The sequence below is a fragment of the Stegostoma tigrinum genome, chromosome 1, assembly GCF_030684315.1.
Source record: "Stegostoma tigrinum isolate sSteTig4 chromosome 1, sSteTig4.hap1, whole genome shotgun sequence".
Classification (NCBI taxonomy): domain Eukaryota; kingdom Metazoa; phylum Chordata; class Chondrichthyes; order Orectolobiformes; family Stegostomatidae; genus Stegostoma; species Stegostoma tigrinum.
In genome coordinates, this window is record NC_081354.1 from 177,706,435 (window position 1) to 177,731,780 (window position 25,346).

The 25,346-nt window shown below is 43.5% G+C and overlaps 1 protein-coding gene across 3 annotated transcripts in view; it reads right to left on the bottom strand.

Moving 5' to 3' along the window:
• The window catches only part of atrn (attractin), a 361,852-nt gene that overhangs the window by 229,459 nt on the left and 107,047 nt on the right, over nucleotides 1–25,346 (bottom strand). For all 3 annotated transcript variants that reach the window (XM_059650378.1, XM_059650382.1, XM_059650379.1), the window contains exons 11-15: nucleotides 20,294–20,378; nucleotides 18,215–18,435; nucleotides 16,773–16,894; nucleotides 11,350–11,488; nucleotides 3,285–3,466 (exon numbers count right to left, since the gene is read on the bottom strand). In XM_059650378.1, coding sequence (XP_059506361.1) covers nucleotides 3,285–3,466; nucleotides 11,350–11,488; nucleotides 16,773–16,894; nucleotides 18,215–18,435; nucleotides 20,294–20,378 — 749 coding nt within the window. The remainder of the gene's footprint in view (nucleotides 1–3,284; nucleotides 3,467–11,349; nucleotides 11,489–16,772; nucleotides 16,895–18,214; nucleotides 18,436–20,293; nucleotides 20,379–25,346) is intronic.

Sequence of the window (25,346 nt, forward strand, 5' to 3'; positions counted from 1 at the left end):
ACCTACTGACAAAGTGAACAATTCCCCCTTAACTGCGAACCATTCTTCAACAGAACAAAACTCTAATGGCATGCTGTTCCAACAAATACATGTCCCACTTACATAAACAAAAGTAATAAGAAAAATAAATTAAAACAGGCTCTCAAAACTACAGTCAGGATGTGTCTTCCAGAACATTGTCTCTCTTTTTGGCTATTCCTCAGTCAGGAATCCTTTCTTCATCAAATCCTTGTGTCAGGAATATTAGCGAAAAGTGCATGCAGGAAGCTCTTCCTGTGGGGAACATGCCCTTCATTCGTACTTAGGTCTTCATTTTTCAAGGTCAAGCTACATCAAGTGTTTCCATCAAATCCATGCATTTTAATTTCTGACAATCAGCTGTATAGAAGTATGCCTGTGTAGATGCCTTCTGGAAGACTACACGACACTTGCTTTCGTTCATTCTTATTAATTCCTTTCGACAAGGCCCGAACCTAGATTTTCAAATTCAAAATGTAATCTCACCAGGGCTTTATAAAATTTCACAGGTACATCTTTGCTCTTTTTTCTTTTTACACAAGAAGTGTCTCCACACTTGGGGGTCACCTTGAAACACTGAATATTATGCAAGATTTTACTGCCACAGACTTGATTATTATCCCTTCTTCTTGTTCCTCTTCCACTGCTCCTCTAGCCACAGCATGACATCAGCTAGAGTCTCTGAAATGGGCTCCCAACCTCTGTAACGGGCTTTGCCACAGTTACTCCTCAAATTGCCCCGTCTGAGCTAAAGCCATCGGCCTGCAGATCCCCATCCAATGTTACTCCAGGCACAGCTGCCAGTCCACCTTCCATCCTTTTCGCCAATGCACCCAGGCCTAGCTGCGGACCTGGAACCTGGGTTCAGCCTGCAAGTCAGGGCCCAGGGAGTCAGCCTGGGACCTGCTCCTCACTCACCACAAGACCCCAGGTTGTGGTGCAGCCTAATGACATATCACCAAATTCAGACTTGCCTGTTCCCTCGTGCACTCAACCACAATCTGTTTCAAAACACAACCACATACACATTCACAAATTCCTTTTTTTGGGTTCTGCAACAAACCTGACCTCCCCAGTTCACCTACATAGTGAAGTCCCCCATGATTACTGACTTACACCTCTCTAAAACCCCTTTTCTATTTCCTGATTTATTTCCTGCTCCATATCCTGACTACTGTGCATAACATCTCTTAGGGTCTTTGCTCCTGTGCGGTTCCTCAACTCTATCCATGTCAATTCTACACGTTCCAATTCAATTTCACTTCTCGTTATCGATTTAATTTTATTTGTTACAAATCAGGCAACCACACCTCGTCTGTTCATCCGCCTGTCTTTTCAATAAGACACATACCCTTGGACATTTAGCTCTCATCCCTAATCCTCTTGTGGCCACATCCGCAACACCCACGTGATACCCGCCAATTTCAATCTACAAATTCCCTCCAACCCTTTTTCCATCCTGACTTAGAAATATATCATCATTCCGTCACTGTGCTGGATCAAATTCCTGGCATTCCCTCCCTAAAGCCATTTTGGGTCAACCCACAGAATATGAACTGTGGCAATTCGAGAATGGAGCTCTCCACCACATTCTTAAGTGCAACGAAGGTCAAGCAAGAAATGTTGACCAGCCAAAACAACCAATTTTGGAAGATTGCACTAATTCTGAATCGTACTAAATACGAATATTTATCTGTAGGTTTTGCTCATGTACACAGTTTCAACCCAGCTTACTGCAAAGGTGCAAAGAACGATTATACTGGACTCAAAACATGAACTTTTTCACTCCACAGATATTGTTAGGCCCGCTGGGTTTCTTCAGCACTGTCTTTTTTTAAAAACTCATTTCTCACCCTCTGAAGCTAATCGTCATTTTGAAATTCAATCACTGGACATGAGCATCACAGGCCAGGACCAATATTTATTGCCGATAACCAACTGCTTTCCAGACAGGATGGTAATCAGGCCCCACTTTCAAATCTGGGCAAATAATTCTCTGCTCCTCAAATCATTAGTCACAACTACCACATTGCTCCTTTGCATCAGAACAGCAGTCAATCCCATGCCATTCACTCACTCTACTAAATCTTGTTTGGTTCATTCATTTGTCACTGCAAATATATTTTCACACAAGCATGACTTCATCTTTGAGGTGGTGATTTGGCTCCTGTTACTGTAGCCGTTTCTTCCCATTTGTTACCAGACTTGTGAATGAGTGTCTCATATATTCAAGTTTTCCTGCACCTTCTTTGAAGTTCTAACACTATATTCTGCATTCGGTTCTATTACCCTGATACACATCAATCAGGTATGGTTTGTCAGGTTAGCGTGCAATACAATTTTACTGTATTTTGGTAAATGCGACAATAATAAATCTAATTAAAAACACTTTCCTGCCACACCGCACTTTAATTTCTCTTCAGAAAATTACTCAGTTCCTTGCAAAAGCCACGAATCTGGCTGTACTGTTTGCAGGCATTGTGTCACCACTTAGACCATAAAGACAGCTTTTCACGACCAGTCTGTTATCATTCACCTTAAATCACTGTCCTCTGGGCAACCATTGCGCTAATTGTTTTGTTTTACTGAATAATACACAGCCCTTATTCTGTGCAAAAATTAAAGCTTACCATTCTCATCACTTTACTTACACTGCTTGTTTCTGATATTTGGACATTATTTTCTCAAAAGTGAAAGTTTCTATAGACTTGAAATCAAAGGCTTGTATTGCTTGTTATTTCTTAATTCGTAGCTGTCTCCATTAGCGGATTACCTTCACTGAAATCCCTTCTTTCCCTGAATTTTAACAGAATTGTTGCTATTGCTTCTACAATTCCCTCGCAAGGGTTTTTAGGTCCCAATCATGTTCAGTTTCATTCAAGTGCAAGTCTGCTATAATGCTTCAAGAACTGAATAACACAACAGTTCTCACTTAAGAATCAATTAGTACAGGCTTGCTCAGCATGTTCAGTGCTGTCTGAGCTTGCAACATTAAAATTTCAGTTGAAAACTTAAATTTTATTTCAGGTCAAATGAGTTGTCAGTTCAACAATGATCAATTATTTATCTTAAATCACTCAAATGTTTACCTTTTTGTTGGGGGCTAATGCCTCCTTTGAGTCCGCTGTGAAAACGTGCTCTAATCCCAAAACACAATCTATTCACTCAACATAAAGCAAACAGAATTGCTGTTTTCATTCAGATACAAATGACTGATTCAGAATTAACAGATTCACTTCAACCAAAACAAAACAAACTGAACTCACCAACACATGCATTATCTGCAATTCCTTGAGAACAAATTCAACTTTTTTCTGTGATGTAAGTGAGGCAAGTGCTGCATTTTGACTCCGACAGAACAACTTAGCATTATCATAGTTTTCTTTTGCAGTGGTGATGGTCAAACACGAGTTTCCTACCAAGTGCCAGCTCTCCCCGCAGATGGTTTCTGTAATTCCCAAATTTGAAAATTAAACACTAGAAAATGAAATACAACAGTACTTCCCTTTACTGCTATTTGAAAATCAAAATACATAATTGCAAGATGTAGAAACACAATCATGGCTGATTCCAAACCCAGCACCCAACTTGGTCCCAAGTGCCACAACAGCTATATCTACCTCCTTCTTGAAAACACAATGCTTTGGCCTCAACCAGTCTGTGGTAGCGAATTCCACAGGTTCACCACTCACTTATTGAAAAAAAATCATCTCAGTACTAAAAGGTTTACGTAAACTAGGACGTCTCGTTTTAGACTCTTCCACCATCAGGAACATTCTTCCTGCATCTAACCCATCTGGTCCTGTTAGAATTTTATATATTTCTGTGATATTCCCACTGCCAATGCCTCCCACTTCTAAACTCCAGTGAAGATCATCTTAACTTAGCATCCCATCATATATCAGTGTTGTCATTCCAGGAAGCAATGTGGTCAGCCTTCGCTTCACTCCCTCCAAAGCAACAGCAATCTTCCTTGGAAGAGATGAAAAGTACATGCAGTATTGAAGGAGCGGCCGTACGAATGCCCTGCATAGTTGCAGCAAAGCATCTTCGTTCCTATACAATGGACTGAAGCATTGTCCCCACTACTGACGTCAGACTCGATATTTATGATTGCGTTTTCTGTCTACCTCTCTTTTTAAAATAGTGGGATTACATTAGCTCCTCTTTAATCTGTAGGAACTATTCCAGAGTCCAAAGAAACTTGGAAGATGATTGCCCCAACATCCAATACTTCTCGGACCACTTACCACGGGTAGGCAATGGCTTAGTGGTATTATTGCTCAACTATTAATCCAGAAAAGTCCTCACCCCTCAACAACTTCTCTTTCGATTCCACCCACTTCCTACAGTCAAAGGGGGTGGCCATTTGTACCCACACGGGCCCAAGCTATGCCTGCCTCTTGGTCGGTTACGTGGAACAATCCCTCTTCCGTGCCTACACTGGCCTCAAACCCCACCTCTTCCTCTGCTAAGATAACAAAGTGTGGAGCTGGATGAACACAGCAGGCCAAGCAGTATCTCAGGAGCACAAAAGCTGACGTTTCGGGCCTAGACCCTTCATCAGAGAGGGGGATGGGGAGAGGGAACTGGAATAAATAGGGAGAGAGGGGGAGGCGGACTGAAGATGGAGAGAAAACAAGATAGGTGGAGAGGGTATAGGTGAGGAGGTAGGGAGGGGATAGGTCAGTCCACAGAAGATGGACAGATCAAGGAGGCGGAATGAGGTGGTAGGTAGGAAATGGAGGTGCAGCTGGAGGTGGGAGGAAGGGATGGGGGAGAGGAAGAACAGGTTAGGGAAGCAGAGACAGGCTGGACTGGTTTTGGGATGCAGTAGGGGAAGAGGAGATTTTGAAGCTTGTGAAGTCCACATTGATACCATTGGGCTGCAGGGTTCCCAAGCGGAATATGAGTCCTCCCCCACTACATTGACGACTGGAACAGCGTCACCTCGTGCTCCCAAGAGGAGCTTGAACAGTTCATCCACTTCAACACCTACCACCCCAACCTCAAGACCATCTGGACCATGTCCAACACATCCCTTGCCTTCCTGGGCGCCTCTGTCTCCATCTCGGGCAACCGCCTAGAAACCCATATCCATTTCAAGTCCCCGGACTCCCACAGCTACCGAGAATACACCTCATCCCACCCACCATCCTGCAAAAATTCCATCCCCTATTCCCAATTCCGTCGCCTCCGCTGCATCTGCTCCCAGGATGAGGTATTCCACTCCCATACATCTCAGATGTCCTCGTTCTTCAAGGACCGCAACGCTCCACCCTGAAGTGGTTGAAGTGGTCGAGAACACCCTCGAACGTGTCTCCCGCATTTCCCGCAACTCATCCCTCACAAACCCCTCCCCGCAATAACTACTAAAAGAGAATACCCCTTGTCCTCACGTACCACCCCACCAACCTCCGGATACAACGCATCATCCTCCGACACTTCCGCCATCTACAATCCGACCACACCAAAGACATTTTTCCATCCCCACCCTTGTCTGCTTTCCCCGGTGGACCACTCTCTCCGTGACTCCCTTGACCGCTCCGCACTCCCCTCCAACCCCACCACACCTGGCAATTTTCCCTGCAACCGTGGAAAGTGCTACACTTGCCCCCACACCTCCTCCCTCACCCACATCCCAGGCCCCAAGAAGACTTTCCACATCAAGCAGATGTTCACTTGCACATCTGCCAATGTGGTATACAACATCCGCTGTACCTGTTGTGGCTACCTCTCCATCGGGGAAACCAAGCAGAGGCTTGGGGATCGCTTTGCAGAACACCTACACTCGGTTCGCAACAACTGCACCTCCCAGTCGCGAACCATTTCAATTCCCCCTCCCATTCCTTAGACGATATCTCCATCCAGGACCTCCTGCAGCGCCACAATGATGCCACCTGAAGGTTGCAGGAAAAGGAACTCATATTCCACTTGGGACCCTGCAGCCGAATGGTATCAATGTCGATTTCACAAACTTCAAAATCTCCCCTCCCCCTACTGCATTCCAAAATCAGCCCAACTCATCCCCACCTCCCTAACCTGTTCTTCCTTTCACCTATCCCCTCCTCCCACCTCAAGCTGCACCTCCATTTCCTACCTACCAACCCCATTCCAGCCCCTTGACCTGTCCATCCTCCCCGGACTGACATAAGCCCTCCCTACCTCCCCACCCACACTCACCTCTACAGGCTCCAACCCCGCCCCTTTGACTTGTCTGTCTCCTCTCCACCTATCTTCTTTTGTATTCCATCTTCGATCCACCTTCCCCTCTCTCCCTATATATTTCAGAACCCTCTCCGCATCCCCCTTTTCTGATGAAGGATCTAGGCCCGAAACATCAGCTATTGTGCTCCTAAGATGCTGCTTGGCCTGCCGTGTTCATCCAACTCCACACTTTGTTCTCTCGGATTCTCCAGCATCTGCAGTTCCTATTATCTTAATATTCTGGGAACCCAGAGTGAATTCAACATATTTAGAGAAACAAAAAAGAAAAAAATAATTGGGAAACCAGAATCTACTGATCACCATGAAATCATTATCAATTGTCAGAAAAGCCCACCTGGTTCACTGATGTCCTTCAGAGAAGGAAATCTGCCACCCTGACCTGGTCTGACCTACATGTGACTCCAGACCTACAGTAATGTGGTTGATTCTCAACTGCCCTCTGAATTGGCCCAGCAAGCCATCCCGTTGTACCATTCACTAGAAGGTCTCAAAGAAATGAAATCACATGGATCACACTGTATTGACCTCGGCACCAGAAAAAAATCAACGGCAGAAATTACCCTGTCTACCCTGCAAAGTTCTCTTTATTAGCATCTCGGGCTGGTTTCAAAAGTGGAAACAGTCTCACAGGCTAGACAAGCAACATCCTTACATTATCTTTACAGTATAATTCCATGAGTATTACCATATCCTAGTCACTACCACCCCCCTCCCTGGATATGTCCTGTACCACGAGCAGGAGAGATCCAGCAGAGGTGGCAGCACAGTGGCATACAGTCAGGATGGGGTTGCTCTCAAGAGTTCTCAAATGTGATGCTGGACGCCATAAAGTCTCACAGCTTCAGGTTAAACACGGGCAAGGAAGCCTCCTGCTGATTACCACATACTGTCCTCCCTCAGCTGATGTATCAATACTCCACCATGTGGACAATGACACTGAAGATGGCAAGGGCACAAAATGTACTCTGCGTGAAGGAGTTCAATGTCCACCACCAAGAATGGCTCAGCAGCAGCACTACTAATCAAACTGGTCAGGTACTGAAGGACATAGCTGCTAGACTGGGTGTGCGGCAGGTGGTGAGGGAACCAAGAGGGAAAAACATACCTGACTTTATCCTTAACAATCTCCCAGCTGCAGTTGCATCTGTCCACATCAGTATCAGTGTAAGCGACCATCACACAGTCCTTGTGGAGATGTACTCCAGATTTCACATTGAGAATAACTTCTATCATGTTGTGTGGCACTACCACTGTGCTAAATAGGACAGACTTCCCACAGATCTAGCAACTCAAGACTGGGCAACCATGAGGTACTACGGGCCATCAAAAGCAACAGGACTGTACTCCAGTACAATTTGTAACCACATGGCCCAGCATAGCTCCCACTCAACCATTACCAACAGGCCAGGGAATTAACCTGGTTCAATGGAGTGCATGGGAGGGAATACACAGACGCGGTGTCAACCTGATGAAGGGACCAAACGGGATTATTGACATTGCAAACAGCATACGCAGCAAGGAGACAGACACAGCTAAGCGATCCCACAACCAATGAATCAGATCTAAACTCCATAGTCCAACCACATCCAGTTGTGAATGGTGGTGGATAAATAAACAACTCACTGAAGGAGGTGGTTCCACAAATATCCCCATCCTGAATGATGGAGGAGCCCAGCACCTCAGTGCAGAAGACAAGGCTGAAACTTGCGCAGAAATATTCTGCAACAAGCGAGGAATGGATGACACATCTTGGCCTGCTCCAGTGGTTCCCAGCATTCAGCCAATTCGATTCACTCCGCAAGATATTAAGAAATGGTTGGAGACACTGGATACTGCAAACGCCATGTGCCCTGACAACATTCCGGCAATCATACTGAAGACTTATATCCCAGAACTTGCTGATCCCCTAGGCAAGCTGTTCCAGTAGTTACAACACTGGTACCTTCCCAGCAATGTGGAAAATTGTCCAACATCCTGTACATAAAAAACAGGACAAATCCAACTCGGCCAATTATTGCCCCATCAGTCTATTCTCAATCGTCAGTCAAGTGATGGACGGTATCAACACAATGAAAAAGCACTTGCTCAGCGACATCCAGTTTGGGTTCCGCAGGGCTACTTAGCTCCTAATCTCATTACAGCCTTGGTTCAAACACAGACAAAAGAGCTGAATTCCAGAGGTGCGGTGAGAGTGACAGCCAGGGATTATCATTAATCAAGAACTCAGCTGGACTCACCACATTAACACAGAGGCTCCAACAGCAGGTCAGAGCTGGGAATACTGCAGCGAGTGACTCATCTCCTGACTCCTCAAAGCCTACCCACCATCTACAAGGTGCAAGACAGGAATGTGATGGAATACTCCCCACTTTCCAGGAATCATTGACCCCAACAACACTCAAGACGTTTGACACCATCCAGGACAAAGCAGCTCGTTTGATTGGCACTACATCCACAAGCACGCATTTCCTCCACCAGACACTCAGCAGCAGCAATGTGTCGGATCTACAAGACGCACAGCGGAAATTCAAACATCCACAAAAGGACCCTCCAGCCCCACCACCACTTCCACCGAGAAGGGCAAGGGCAACAAATACATGGGAACACCACCACCCTCAAGTTCCCTTCCAAGCCACTCAACATCCTGACTTGGAAATACATCACCGTTACTTCAATGTCACTGGCTCCAAATCCTGCAATTCCCTCCCTAACGGGATTACGGGTCAATCCACTGCAGGTGGACAGCAGATCAAAAAGGCAGCTCACTACCACGTTCTCAAGGGCAACTAGGGATGGTCAATAAATGTTAGCCAGCCAGCGACACAAACATCCCACAAATGAATTCGAAAAGATCATCTGGGATGTAGATTATCAGGCTCTAGAGATTTATCAGCCTTGAACTACAACAATTTCTCCAACACAATTTCTCTTTGCTAGTGAGATCACATCTGGAGTACTGAAAGTAGTTCTGATCTCCTTATTGAAGCAAAGATGATATTTCAAAAAGGCCGTTCAGAGAAGCCACATTGGATTACAGGTATTATCTTATGTGCATAGGCTAAACAGGTTGGGAGCAATATGTCCTTAAGTAATAATGTCATGGGGACAACTAGGAAGCAGGCCATCTTGGATCTGGTTATGGATAATGAGGCAGGTTTAACAGATGATATCCAAATAAAATTGCCCAGGAAGAATCGATCACAACATGATAATTCAATATTCACTTTGGAGTAAGAAACTCAGGTCAGAAATAACTGTGTTTAATGCGAGTGAAGAGAATTACAATGACATGAGGATAGAGTTAGCCAAAATAAACATTAGCAGGAATAACAGTTAGCAAGCAGTGGCAGACACTTTCATTCCAGTTAAGAAAGAAGGATTCTAAGAGAGGGCTATCGAAGGAAGTTAAGCAGAGTATGACGTCAGAGAGCTGCACAGCATGGAAACAGGCCCTTCGGTCCAACTTGTTCATGTCAACCAGATATCCTAAATTGATCTAATCCCATCTGCCAGCATTTGGCCCATCTCGCTCTGAGCTCCTCTCATTCGTGTACCCAACCAGATGCCTTAATGTTGGAATTGTACTCGCCTCCACCACTTCCTCTGGCAGCTCGTTTCATACACGCACCACTCTCGGCATGAAAAGGTGCCCCTCAGGTTCCTTGTCATCTTTTCTCTCACGTGTGAACCTCAATTTCTGGACTCCCTTACTCTGGCAAAGGGACATTGGCTATTCAGCCTATCCAGTGTCCTCATGATTTTTTTTAAACCTTAAGGTCATCCCTCAACTTCTAAGACAGCAAGGAAAAAAATGCCCCAACCCATTCAGCCTCTCGCTATAGCTTAAACCCTCCAACCCTGGCAACATCGCTCCAAGGGTTCACACAACTACTTGCAAGTTTAGCATCTCTCCTTTCGGAGGGAGACCAGAATATGAATACCAAATAAAAACAGAAATAACGATAGATGCTGTAAATCAGAAACAAAAACAAAGTTTCAGAAGAAAGGTCTAGACCCAAAATGTCAGCGTTCCTGCTCCTCTGATGCTGCTTGGTCTGTGTTCATTCAGCTCTACAACTTGTTTTCTCAGATTCTCCAGCATCTGCAGCTGGAAAAGCTCAGCAGGTCTGGCAGCGTCTGTGAAGAAAGAAAAATCAGAGTTAATGTTTCAGGTCCCTCAGAACTGGTTTGAGGGTCACCAGACCTGAAGCAGTTAACACTGTTTTTATCTTCACAGATGCTGCCAGACCTGCTGAGCTTTTCCACCAACTTTGTTTTTGTTCCTGAATATGGATATGTTCTTTTAATTTTCCCAAAATCTTGCAATACAGGATAATTTCAGTCTATAAATTAAACTGGGACTAGGCCTGAGAACAAATGAAGTGGATCAATGATGCAACTTTCATGAATTATGAAAAACATTCCACACAAATTACATGACATGCAGCATGACAGAAGGCAGTTAAGCAAGAGGAAGGAGTTTGAATGATTGAGCTGCTCATTTCAAAGAATTAAGTGGTAAGAAGGGCCAACGAGTGGAATACTGAGAATGGACAGCTACTAAGCATTTTTTTTTATTCATTCATGGGATGAGGGCGTTGCTGGCTGGGTAGCATTTATTGCCCATCAGGCAGTTCAGAGTCAACCACATTGCTGTGGGTATGGAGTCACATGCAGGCCAGACCAGGTATGGAAGGCAGTTTCCTTCCTTAAAAGGATATTAGGTGAACCAGACGGGTTTTTCCGACAAGCGATAATAGGTTCATGGTCATCATTTGATTCTTAATTCCAGATACTTATCGAATTCAAATTCCACCATCTGCCATGGCAGGATTTGAATCCAGGTCCCCCAGGACATCATCTCTGCATTAATAGTCCAGCGGCAATACACTAGGCCTTGGCCTCCCACTTGTTATCCTCCCCACAAAATTGTCTACTTGAACTACTTGTTCAATTCAACAACTAATTTACATTCCTAGGGGACAATAGTTGCCACAGCAAGGTTTCGGAGTTGAACAAAGTTATCAGCTTGACTGAACAAGTTAGAACATTAGCAAGTATTTCAAGCGTAACAAACGAATGAACGAACAAAAACAAACATACCAGGTAATGGGATGCACTCCTGGTTCCTGGCTTCCCACTGACAGTTCTGGTCCATGGCACAGCTTTTACAACTAGTCAGTTTATTACAAACATACTCTGGTTTATCTTTTGGGCAAGCTTCATAATCCCAGATTAATACCTATAAAAAAATTAGAAATATTTGGTATATTCCACATCCATGGCAATGCTTTAAACATAATACAAACCAAGCCTCAAAATCAGAACACTGACATAATGACATGCACCTCCACCAATTAAAAGTCTCAGGATTTGACAACTTCAACATGCTCCTGGGCAGCAATTCACAATTCCGTGTCCATAAACTCATCCTAATCACCTCCCCCTTATCAAACTTGATGATACCATTCACACACTAAGTCTGTTCCACCTAGCACATCTCTGCTTCTAGTCCAGCAACAACCTCTATGTTAGTATATCATTCTCAGGTTCAAATTCCATCATGGGCACAGCCTTTCTCTCTCCATTAGCTCCTTTTCGTCTAATTCTAGACTTTTACACAGTCCTGATTTTCATGCTCTGTCCATGACGATCAGCATTGATTGGTCGAGGTCTGAAATTACTCCATTGTAACTTTCAAGTCTGAATTCTGTCCTTTAAGACACCCCTTCAAACGCAACCCTCATCAAGCTTCTGGACATCAATCCTACTATCCCCATTTTGTTCAAAAATGCTGATATTCATCAGGACATTTTAAAAATGCATTACAAGTATTACATTAATGCAAACTACCATATGCAAGTGTACAAAATCTTAGCAATGGGCTCTAACTTGGGAAAATAGGTTACACACTTTGGCAGGAAGAATAGAGGAGCTGAACATTAAGTCGGAAAAAGATTGCAGAAAACTGTCGTACAAATGCATTTACGGGTCCTTGTACACACATCTCAAAAAGCTGGCATCCAAATTCAGCAAATAATGAAATGATAGAATCCCGACATAGACACTGCACGTCGTTGGTCACGAGGTAATTTAGCACGGTCAATCCACCTCACCTGCACATCTCTGGACTACGGGACAGAAACTGGACCACCCAGACAAAACCCATGCAGAGGCAAAGGGAGAATGTGCAAAGTCCACACGGTTAATTGAACCTGGGTCCCTGGCACTATGAAGCAACAATGCTAACCACTGTGCCACCATGTCACCCACAGGGAAAACAAACAAGATGTTGACCTTTATTTCAAAGGAAATGCACTGCAAAATAAGGAGGTCTTGTTAAAATTATACAAGTCACTTCCTGAAGAGTTACACTGAACTAAAAACGCGACCTCAGTTTGTCTCTCCACAAATGGAGTTTCTCTAGCACATATTGTTTCTATTGCAAAGTTTGTGTTTTGATTTTATACACGGCATCAGTCAGACCATACCTAGAATACTGTGAACAGTTCTCCCCCTTTTCAAAAAGGAAGACGGGAAAGAATGACAGATGATCACATTGAAGCATATAGGACTCTGAAGGGATTGACAGGGTAAATGCTCATGGGAAAGCCGAGGACCAAAGGGCACAGTCTCAGAATAAAGGGGCGCCAACTTAAGACTGAAATTACTCATCTCTTCTCTAAGTGTTTAGTGTCTTTGGCCTTGGTTGCCCCATAGAATTGCAGTACAGAGTGCCTGCGCATACTTATGTCTCAGATAGATCAGTTGTTATCATAGAGAAATTGAAGCGTGATGAGAAAAGGGCAGAAAAGCAAACTTGAAGTATGTCCGATCAGTCACCATCCTACTGAATGGTGGAACAGGCTCAAGGCACCAAACAGCCCACTCCTATTAAAATTCTTACATTCTTATGGCCTTAAAAGGTAAAGTCACTGCAGTCTCAGAACTGCTCTCTCAGAGAAAGATGGCTGTTAGTGAATTTAACTGGAGGGTCACAATGTCTCATACAAGGGACATGGTTGAGAAGGCAGGACCTTTGCTGCCACCTCAGCTGGTATGTGAAATGGAACTCACTGTGAGCGCCACACTGTATTGCAATTCAGCTGTTCCGTAAACTGAGCAAAAGGCAGCAGTGAATGCAGTCTCAAGAAGGTTCAGTGCATGGATTCCAGGTACAGAGGAATTTTCTCAATGTGAAGGCAGAGTAGATTTGGAAGTGTTGTGAAGAATCAGAGATCTTAATGAAACATTCAAGATTCCTCGGTGGTCTAACAATTTTCATGCTGAGAGATTGCGTCCTTTAATGGGAGAGTCTAAAGCCAAAGAGTATAATCTCAGATTGAAATTCTTCTCTCACAATGTGGTGAATCTGTGGAATACATGACCATTGAAGCTAGATGTTAAAGGCTGAGACAGATACATTTGTAATTATAAGGGAATTAAGAGTTACAGGGATAAAACAGGAAAGTGGAGGTGAGGATTAGCAGATCATCCATGATCTCACTGAATGGCAGAGCAGGCTCAATGGGCCAAATGGTCTACTTCTGGTCATATGTCACTAAGCAGGGTGAATTGTATACCATACAACAAGCTTGTCAACGAAAAGACTGACTCCAATATTGCTAATGCAATAGCAACAGTGTACCAAATGAATTAAGATTTAATCAGTTGCTTATTTTGTACTTTATTTCTTTAAGCCACCCTTGACTGCAATCTCTTCAGTATAATGGAAACAAGCCATGTTACACTCACTCTTGCTCCCTTATTACTTCAAATCTAATTGGTGTCCACTTACTGAGAGAATTTTTTTTGATAAAGTCAAATGATTGTAGCATTAATGATTTTACTGTCTGAACAAACAGATCAAGTTTTCAGGTTTTAAAAAACAAAGTGCGTAGAATCTCATCTTTAAAAAATATTTACAATACACACAAATGAATGACTACGCATTTTTCATGCCTATTCCTGCTTTTATAGAGAGTTAGAAGTTACCAATCAAGTGTATGCTCCACCAACAGATTTCCTAGCTCAGTTTCTCAAGTCTTGAAGCCCTACTCCAAGGCATTGGTGCATAATTTATGCAGATATTCAAGTGGTGTCATTGGAATGTTGCATTTTGAGGGATGTCATTCTTTAATTGTCAAATTATAGCAAAGTTCTAACTGCTGTTTTCTTTTACCATCCAATATACTTAAATTTTGGAACCAGCCTCCAGATGTTAAGAAAGTCGACTTTGCGGGGTAGACAGGGCAATTTCTGCCATTGTGTTTTCTGGTGCCTGGGTCAATGCAATGGAATCCATCCAGTTTCATTTGTTTGAAACTTTGTTGCAATTGGTACAACTGAATGGCTTGCTAGGCCATTTCAGAGGGCAACTGAGAAGCAACCACATTGCTGGGGTCTGGAGTCACACGTAGGCCAGATCAGAGGTAATGATGTCAGACAGGTGAGCCAGATGGGATTTAAATTTTTTTTTGTTGATGAGTTCAAATTCCACCATCGCAGGATTTGAACCCAAGTCCCTAAAACATTAGCTGAGATTCTGGATTGATAGTCGAGCAAAAATATCACTAGGACATCTTACATCTCTTAGATGGTGGCTGGTTCTGGGGAGTCAGGAGGTGAATTATTTGCTGCAGCAATTCTAGCCTCTGATCTTCTCTTGCAGTCACGCTATTTATATGACTAGTTCAATTCAGTCTTTGGGCAATGCTAACTTCCATGATGAGCATGGGAGACTCAGCAATAGTAATGCTACTAAATGTTAAGGTATGATGGTTAGATTCATCCTATTAGAGATAGTCAATGCATGGAACTTGTGTGACATGACTGTTACTTATCACATCTCAGCCTAAACCGGAACATTGTCTGGGTCTTATTGGGACCGCTTCAGTATCTGAGACACTGCAGAAGGCAGAACGCTGTGCGGTCAATTGGCATCTCAACATCTGACCTTGTGGTGAGGGGAAGTCATAGATGAAGCAGCTGAGCCATGGACCCTACCCTGAGAAACTCTTGCAGAGATGACTGGCTTCCATATATCACAAAAATCTTCCTTTATGTCAGATATGACCCCAACCGGTAGAGAGATTTTCCCCGATTCTCAACGGCTCCAGTTTTGCTTCAGCTCCTTAATATCACACCTCAGTCAAATGTGGCCTTGTCACGAAGGGCAAATAGCTCGATTGTCAGAAATAGCAGGAACTGCCAATGCTGGAGAATCTGCGGTAACACAGTATGAAGCTGGATGAACACAGCAGGCCAAGCAGCATCAAAGTTGAAGTTTTGGGTCAAATTTGTGAAGAAGGGTCTCAACTCGAAACGTCAACTTTGCTGCTCGGCCTGCTGCGTTCATCCAGCTTCACACCGTGTTATCACGCTCTATTGTCACCTCTGGAGATGGCTCTTTTGTTCATGGTTAAACTCCAAGGCTTTCATAAGGTTTGGAGCCAAGGAACCATGGCAAAACCCAATATTAACAGCAGTGAGATGGCGGCTACCAAGTGCTCCTTGATGCACAGTTTATGAGCCCTTGTGTTACTTTGCTGAATGATTGAGAACAGACTAATGGAGTGCAAATCAGAGTTTATACATATATGGCATAATCGGGCAGTTTTCGTATTATTGGATAGATGTCAGCCGTGCAGCTGTACTGGCAGTGCTTGACTAATGCCATGGCCAGATCTGGAGGACATCTTCAGTACAATTAACTAGATAAAGATAATGCCGCCATAGTCACACTGGACCGGAGAGTCTCTCATTATAGACAGATAACTGGTGGTAGTTTAACCTGAGGGTCACCAGACCTCAGGCAAGCGGGAGATGGTGGGAAGGACACTCGTTCATGGTGACTCAACCAGTGCAGGAATTGAACGCACACTGATGGCATTTCTCAACCTCAAACAAGCCTTCCAGCTAACTTAGTTAACCGATCCCCTATTGCTTTTGTTACTACCAGAATATTGTCAGGGCTGAAATCCTTTGCAACATCCAGCTGTTTTTTTGATAACAAGAGGAGTATTTTAGTTGTAATGTGAACATTAAGAATCTCAAGCCATTATCTGAATTTAAGTCCCGAGGAAGTCACCGGATTCGAAACATTAACTGATTGTTTTCTTCACAAATGCTGCCAGACCTGCTGAGCTTTTCTGCTTTTGTATTTGAATTTAAGGGTTTCTTCTTCCATGCTGATTTACCTTTCCCTTGAAACATCGACTCTCTGACCAAACCAAGAATATCCCCTTCATAATTACCTGAATTGTGCTGTGTCAAACTGGTCATGAAAAATGTGAAGGGACTACAGACACTAAAGGAATTCTGAATTGCTAAGTAAAGGCATTTCTTTACACCAAAATGAGCAGTGTCGCAATGTATGCCTGTTATGTTCCAAGCTAGAGTTGGTGTGGCTGTGCATTGTCATTTTCAAAGCAAAACTACTTTATACTATAAGACTGTCCTTCTCGAACGATGCATGAAATGCAATTAATGCAATTAATAAAGCAATTAATAGTCGGCATACTCACAGTGGCTTCTGTGCAGTTACTGTTCTTCGACAGACACTTATCATGACACCACTGACAGCCATTTGTATTCACTGTACAGCTGTAGCAATCAGTATACTGATCACATTTTTCATTATCTGCATCTGTAGGTTAGTGGTATGGAATGAAAACATTTTTAATCAGAAATACAAATATTACATACTCCAGCACTGATACTTTTTCCTACACTCTGCAACCATCTAATGGAGATAATGTCATCCTAAATAAACATATACTCTAGTTCTACCACCAGCAGGGCCTGGTGATTGTTTTGCTGCTACAACTCCAGGGAATTTCCAAACTGAACTTGATCCAAAATAGTACTGCAAACATCAAAAGATTTCCATATAAATTGGTTTTTGTAGTGCAACCCATTTAATACATATTCTTAAATGACATATCGCAGTAAATGCATTACATAAACTGTGCAAATCAATCCTGTCATGAAGAAAACACCGACTCAGAAATGAAGCAAGCCCCATTTCCCCTATTCTGTTATAATGAGGAATTTTGTTGTTGCTGCCACAGTAATGGGTCACAGCATACATATCATTTTGTTGTTGGTCCATCAGTGCTGGAGATCACCATGGACATGACCAAGCCATTTCGCTCAATATTGTGCAAATATTCACTCTTCACAACAACAGTTACAGCTAGCCCATAACAGTGAATATCAACTGACTCAAACAGGAAACAAAGACTTCAGAGAATTAAGCACAGGGAAGAACTAAAGCCATTTGCCAACCATGGCAGCATATCTCAAACATGCCCCTACTAATGTGAATGAAGACCTGTATGCTAAGTGCAGTAAGAACTCTCAGGCCAGGGCTCATAACTTAACTATTGCTCTCCCGAACTGTTTTGATGCATATTACCAAGGTAATGGGGTTGGGGCTGGAGAGAGTGAGCAATAGCTTGCGAGAGAAAGACGTAGGGAAACCTATGGTGCACTGCAGAAAAAGAAAACAAGGAATCTCACCCAACTCACTAAAAGAGTGAAACAAATTCCAAGGCAATACAGTTATTTAAAACACACAAATAACTGAACTACGGCTATCTCAAACCCAACTATCCTCAAAACAAAGGGCCCAGAGAAAACCATTTATAATTTCATGCCTTCACAAATCCAACTTGTCGGTAGGGTCTAAATAAATCACTTCACTGACTGAGGCATACAAAAAAAAAGGAAAAGAAATATCCTAGCCAGCTTAGGTGCCTATTCTAGTCATCATTTTGCAAAGTGTTAACCATGGTTTCTGGAAGCATCAAGAGTTTGGTTTTGCAATTGGAAATCAACAGCAAGTCAAACAAGTGTTTTCAAATCAATGCAGAAAAGCACAAGAAATACCGTTAAATATTCAGAAACGCAAATTTAAAACTAACTTAGAATGCCAAAACAGTAAATATTAATCTTAAAAACATACATGTCTTGCTGGGGCACTTATCAAGAATCTGACGTGCCTCCCCTGCAGATGCTATTTCCCAGGGTACACATTGCAACATGTCGGTATTCCATACACACCGGACTCCTGGGGCTGCCCCAACGCATGCCGCTTCATCAATAAAAGATTCACAACTGCTTGGTGTGAACATCAGAACATCACTTAGCAGAAGGCTGTTGAACCCACCAAAAATGTACATTGTGCTGTAAATGAAGAAAAACATAAATCAACCTTGTACTTGTCCAGAATCCTGATCAACAATCTTTCCTGAAACCTTGAAACAAAGGTTTAAGGGGGAAGGTTTAACCGTATCACTGGTGTGGTGTTTAAATGTCAATCTAATGCTACATTTTCGGGTTTCAAATTTTAAAGAAGTGTAGTTATATGAGAAGTTGTCATCCCTGGCTTACTCCATCCAGAGCACCCACCCGTTCAAAAATGGTTTCCCCATCACTTAATGATTTCTTATTTTATGGAAATCTAACTTCACCTTTCCCTTCCACAGGTGTCACCCACCCTGCTAAGGGTCGCCAGATGATGTTCAAATTTATTGCAAATTCCTAGCCATCTAGCTTTGAAATTAAACATACAGTCACCATCAAGTGACTATTTCAATATACTAGTTTATATGAATATGCACAGCACAGATAATCAGACCACAATGATATGTACCGATTCAATATTTGACAAGCTTGTCTCAACCAGTGAGCTGCCACGGTCAAACTGCAGAACTCTAAGTAGTATTTACAAACTAACAAGCTGAGAGTGCCAATATGTATGGACATACAACTACACTTCTTGAAAATGTGAATCCCGAAAGCATAGAATTAGATTGACATTTAGTCACCACACCAGTGATACGATGAAACCTTGTCCCTTGGCAACACTTCATCAGTTAATGGCCTCATTAATGGCCGACTGATGAACAGATGGTGTAGGATTTTTTCCCAAGATGCTGAAAAAAAGGTATAATCAAATGCAGGAAGGGTCTGCAACAATTATAGCCACAGATGTGATTTTTACTCAATAAGAAACAGGTGTAGAGGGTGCAGGGATAATGACTTGCCAGGGCAACCGCAATTTATCTGTCTACATGGGAACATAACTCCCCTGGGTGATCAACAAGATGGCTGCAGGTCAAAAGTTAAAGGAATGACATTAATTTGAACAAAGCTTAAATTGTCAGTGGGTGCTGATGTTTACAAGTTACCAGTGGTACAATAAACTATTACAACAATACCAAAGTGTACTAAGTCAAGATCATAACCAGAGTAAGATGAGGCCATGTGACGCATTCAGTCAAGGCTGACTGGATTGGATTAATTGATTGATTTTGTTGTCACGTGTACCGAAATATAGTGAAAGGCTTTGTTTACAAGTGGTACACAAAGATCACAGCAAGCAAAAGACGTACACATCAGAAAGACTCGGAGGCACACAGGTTGCATTATTTGAGGCATTAGCCCATTCAGGAGTCAGATAACAGCCAGAAAAAAAAGCTATTCCTGAATCTGCTTGTGCGTGTGTTCAGGTTTCTGTGCCTTCTGCCTGACAGGAGAAGTCATTCCCAGGGTGCAATGGGTCTTTGATTACCTTGGCCACCTTGATGCAAATTCCGCCTGCCTGCCTGCTCCAATTATCTTTGACTCGCTTGTAATCAAATATCTGCTTGACTCAGCCTCGAATAGATCTGACGTGAAGAGGGGAAGAGCTCATTCACCTACCTACAAATGACACTAAGGCTCCAATTAAGGAGTGATGCTATTAAGACAATCACAACTCTACTGAAAAGGAATAGACTCAAAGACTGGGGAACCTATAAAGTGAGTTTACTTTCTCATGTGGATAGAAAAACCAGAGTGTCCAAAATGACCTGATGCAAAATAGATGCATGATGCTCTTGAAGGAAAAACTGACAGTGAATTATTGTTCCGTGGCCTGACTCAAACATAAAGCTTACGTTGCAAACAAGCAGACATATTTAAATATCTTCAGATTTACATTGTTAAAGTCATAGCAGGGTTTGCTATTAATGTGACCAATGAAACCCCTGCTCCTTACCCATTGGTGAATACAGCTGAGTGACCAAACCGATTGACATCGTGACAAAGATCAGGTGGTGGCAGTACAGACCACTCGTCACAAGCTGTGGGCACACAAAAGCCAAGTAATCAAAACAAAGCTGGGTTATGAATTAAAAGAAATTATATATCATATGCATTAAGTTACACTAAGCGCAGTCATAATTTTCATCAGTAGTTATGGACCTCGAAACTTTAACACCGTTTCACCTCAGAGGCTGTCAGGCATGTTGAGTTTCTCCTGCACTTTGAGAATGGTCCATTAACTTTAGAGACGTAAAGCATATTCTTACTGTGTTTTGCACAATAAGATCTGCATTGGTTTTTTCATACAAGACAGAGATTTCAGCAACTTCCAATTTACTTGTTTATTACCTATTGTCATTCTTGCCCAAAAGGTTATCATATTACGCAGGCACAAAGTCACATGCAAACCAGAGAATTTACTGACCGTTGTGAAATTTGAGCATCTGACTGTTTGGTTACTGGTTTTTATATAACAAGCGTAGAGCCATACCCTACTTTGACTTAGATTAAGGAGTCTTGGTTCGGGTCCTGTTTCTCCTCTTCCATACTGAAATTTATTAATTTGAAACTTGACAGGTTAAAAAGAAAATGCATGGACCAGCAGAAAAACCACATAACAGTGTATAAATAACCCATGAAATCTCCCATAGATAATCCTGTCCAAATGCTCTACAATCCCAAAAAGTGAACAAAACTAGAAATTTTCTAACTGCTGTTGTATTGCAGTTCAGAACTGCTCCACTGCCACCTGGAGACAACTTTCCTCACATCCGCTGGCTGTGCAGGAAAATTAATCTCTAACAGATTAATGAAACTATCAGGTACATTCCTATGGGAGAACATGAAATATGGCTGCTCCTCAATATTAGAGAGTAAAAAGAGCAAAGGCAGAGATAGACAGCGCTAAGCACAATTGTTTATTTGTAGCTTGAAGCAAACACCAAGCAGAATTTGCAAACGTGGTGATGCATCCCTCAGACTACTTAAATAGTCTGGTTACAAATGCAGCAAGACTTCCATAATCCCCAATCTTGGGCTGACAAGTAACATTTGTAGCACAGTCATTCCCTGGAATCTATCTCCCATAAGTGAGAATCTGATCATTGTCCATCAACAGTTCAATTAGTATTCCCATCAATGATTCCACCATTAACAGAAACGTGTCGGTCACAACTTAGTAGAAACGACTAGGCTAGACATAAAACTACTGTGGCTACAAGAGTAAGTCACAGGTTAGAAACTCTGCAGTGGTTCAGTCACTCCTTGATTCATAGAAGACAGAACAGTACAGCACAGTACAGGCTCTTCGGCCTATCTTGCTACATTTTACTGTGCCAATCCAAGAGTTGCTTAAAAGTCTCGAAAGCATCTGACTCCACATCCACTGCCACTGCCGGCAGTGCATTCTACATGCCCACCATTCTGTGCAAAGAACCTACCTCTGACATCTCCCCATACCTTCCTCCAATCACCTTAAAATTACTCCCCTTGTAATAGTCATTTCCGCCCTGGGAAAGAGTCTCTGGCTATCCACTCTATCGATGCCCATCTTCTACCCCTCAAATCCTTCTTCGCTCCAATGAAAAAAAGGCCCAGCTCCCTCAACCTTTTCTCGCAAGACCGGCCTCCAGTCCAGGCAGCGTCCTGGTAAATCTCCTCTGCACCCTCTCTAAAGCTTCCACATCCTTCCTATAATGAGGCGACCATAACTAAACACAACATTCCAAGTGTGGTCTGACCAGGGTTTCATAGACTTCCCAGCACCTTTCCATCAACAAGGCCCAAGTCAGGAGTGTGACGGAATATGTACCCGTTTTCTGGATGAATTCCACTGCAACTTAGAATAAACTGACTGATATTGAGAGGACTTGAATATAAAAGCAAGGATGTACTACGAAGGCTTTATAAAGCTCTAGTCAGAGAACATGTGCAATACTGTTTGCAGTTTTGGGCCCATATCTCAGGAAAGATGTACTGGCCCTGGAGTGGGGTCAGAAGAGGTTCACAAGAATGGTCCCAGGAATGGAAGCTTAACATATGAGCAACATTTGATAACTCTGGGACTATACCCATTGGAGTTTAGAAGGATGAGGGGGGATCTCATTGAAACCTACAGAGTACTGAATGGCCTGGACAGAGTGGATGTTACGCATATGTTTCCATTGGTAAAAGAGACAAGGACCTGAGGGCACAGCCTTAGAGTAAAGGGAAGGCCTTACAGAACAGAGATTAGGAGAAACCTCTTCAGTTGAGAGTGGGAAATCTATGGAACTGACTGCCACAGAAGGCTGTGGAGGCCAGGTCATTGAGAACATTTAAGACTGAGATAGAAAGGTTCTTGATTATCAAGGGGGTCAAGGTTATGGGGAGAAAGCAGGAGAATAGGGGCTGAGGAACTTATCAGCGATGACTGAATGATGGAGCAGACTTGATGGGCTGAATGGCCTAATTTCTGCTCCTGTCTTCTGGTCTTAAACTTGAGATCAAGGGCAAAGTATCCAGCTTGAAGGTACCACCTTCAATATTTACTTCCTTGACCACAAAGTGCAGTGTGTACCATCCAAAATTATAGTGGTAACTGACAAAGGCTCTGTCAACAGCACCTATGGGAACACCACTACTCAAGTGCCCCTCCAAGTCACACACCATCCTAACTGGAAACAGCCACTGTCCGCAGGTCAAAGCCCTGGAACACTGTTCCTATACTTCAGTTAACTTACCGCCACTCTCCTGGGCTACATTGTATGGGCAATAAATGGTGGCCAAACCAGTGACATCCAGAAACCATGAACACATTTTAAAAACAAAAGACAACGCTGCACCAAAGCTTCAAGAAAACAAGGCAAGCATGATGTTATTGAAATTTCTTTTTTTCCCAAAAGCGAAACAATAATCCATTTGGTTTCATACTTGATTACAGCCTTGGTCCAAACATGAACTAATAGGCTACATTCCAGTGGTGAGATGTCAGGAGCAAGTTAACATTTCATCGCGGACAAATCAATCAGTGGCCAAAGAGATGGTGTGTTGGGCACGGTTTCAAATTTTTGGATCACTGGGATCTCTTCTGGAGCAGGAAAGACCTGTGCAAAAGGAACAGGTTTCACTTCACTGCAAGGAGAGCAAAATAATGGCGGCCAAATTTAATAGTGCTATACAGGAGCCTTGAAACAGTTTTTTGTCGTGTTTGGAGGGGGTGGGTGCAACCCTGGACGGTCATAAGAAAGATGAGCAGGTTCTGAATTTTAAGAAGAGCAAGTTAAGTAGAAAGAGTAGGCAACAGCAAGTCACAGAATGAGGTACCTGATTAATTAAACTGCATTTATTTCAATGCCGGAGATTTTACAGATAAGGCATAGATAACAAGATGTGGAGCTGGATGGACACAGCAGACCAGGGAGCAGAGGAGCAGGAAGGCTGACGTTTCAGAACGGGACTGCTCTTCAGAAAAGGGAGAGGGCAAGGGGACTCTGGAATGAGCAGATTGAGGAGGAGTTAATGATAGAATCTGGATAGAGGAGCAGGTAGATGGAGAGAAGGCAGACAGGTCAAGGTGGGGGATGAAGCCAGTACAGGTGAGTGTACGTAGGAAGTTGGGATGGGGTTGGTCAGCGAGGGAGGGAGGGGTGAGTAGGTGGAGGGAAGGTGGACTGGTCAAGGAGGCAGGGATGCGGCTAGTCGGGAGGAAGTTGGGGTTGGTCAGTGAGGTTAGAGTAGGAGGCAGGTGGGAGAAAAGACACAGGTCAAGGAGGCGGGGACAAAAGGGGCTGGTCTTAGGGTGAGTTCACGAGTGGGGAGAAGTTTAATAGTGTGAAGTCCACATCGAGGCCGTTGGGCTGCAGGGTTCCCAGGCAGAATATGCTCCTCCAACCTTTGGGTGGCATCGTTGCGGCACTGGAGGCGGCCAAGGATGGACATGTCAACCAAGCAGTGGGAGGGGGAGTTGAAGTGGTTCGCTACTGGAGATGTCGTCGTTTGTCATGAACAGAGCGTAGGTCCTACACAAAGCTGTCTCCAAGCCTCCGCTTGGTTTCCCCAGTGTACAGGAGGCCACACCGGGAACAGCAGACACAATAAGCCACATTAGCGGATGTGCAGTTGAACATCTGTTTAATGTGGAAGGCTTTCTTGGGGCCTTTGGAGGGTTGGGGGGGGGGGGGGGGGGGGGGCGCTATGGCATGTAAGACAGATGAACTCAGGGAACATGAGACTGGGACATCAAAGTTGTTCTAAAAACATGCCCGAGGGAGAGACAGGACTGGCAGCTCAATGTTCCGAGGAGAGAAAGGGAGGCAAGAGACGAGGGGGAGTTGTGGTTTTGATGAAGGAAGACATTATTGCTGTACAGAGAGGAAATATTTCTAAGGAATTGTCCAGTGGAACTCAGAAATAAGATGGGGATGATCATCTTATTGGGATGGTATCAAAGGTCACCCAATAGTCAAAAAGAAAAGGCACAAGTCAGGACTATGATAAAATACTCCCCAGCTGCCTGATGCGTACACCCCCAACACTCAAGAAGTTGGCATGATCCAGGACAAAACGGCCCATTTGACTGGCACTATAACCACAAGCATCCACTCCCACCACAACCTACACCCAGGAGCAGCAGTGGGTACTTCTATAAACTGCACTACAGAAATTCACCAAAGATCCTCAGCCAGCACCATCCAAACCCATGACCACTTGCATTTAGAAAGACAGGGGCAGCAGATATGTGGAAATATGCTCACCTGCAAGTACCCCTCCAAGCCACTCACTATCCTGTCTTGCAAACATATTGCCGTTGCTTCCCAGTTGCTGGGTCAAACTTGTGGAATTCCCTCCCTCTTAGCATCGTGGATCAACCCACAGTCGGTGGACTGTGGTAGTTCAAAAAGGCAGCTCAAAACCATCTCTCAAGTGCAAGGGATGGGCAATAAACACTTGCCAGCCAGCAACACCCACAATGCACGAATGAATTTTTAAATAACTTGTCATATATATGGATAAGTACAACACTCAAG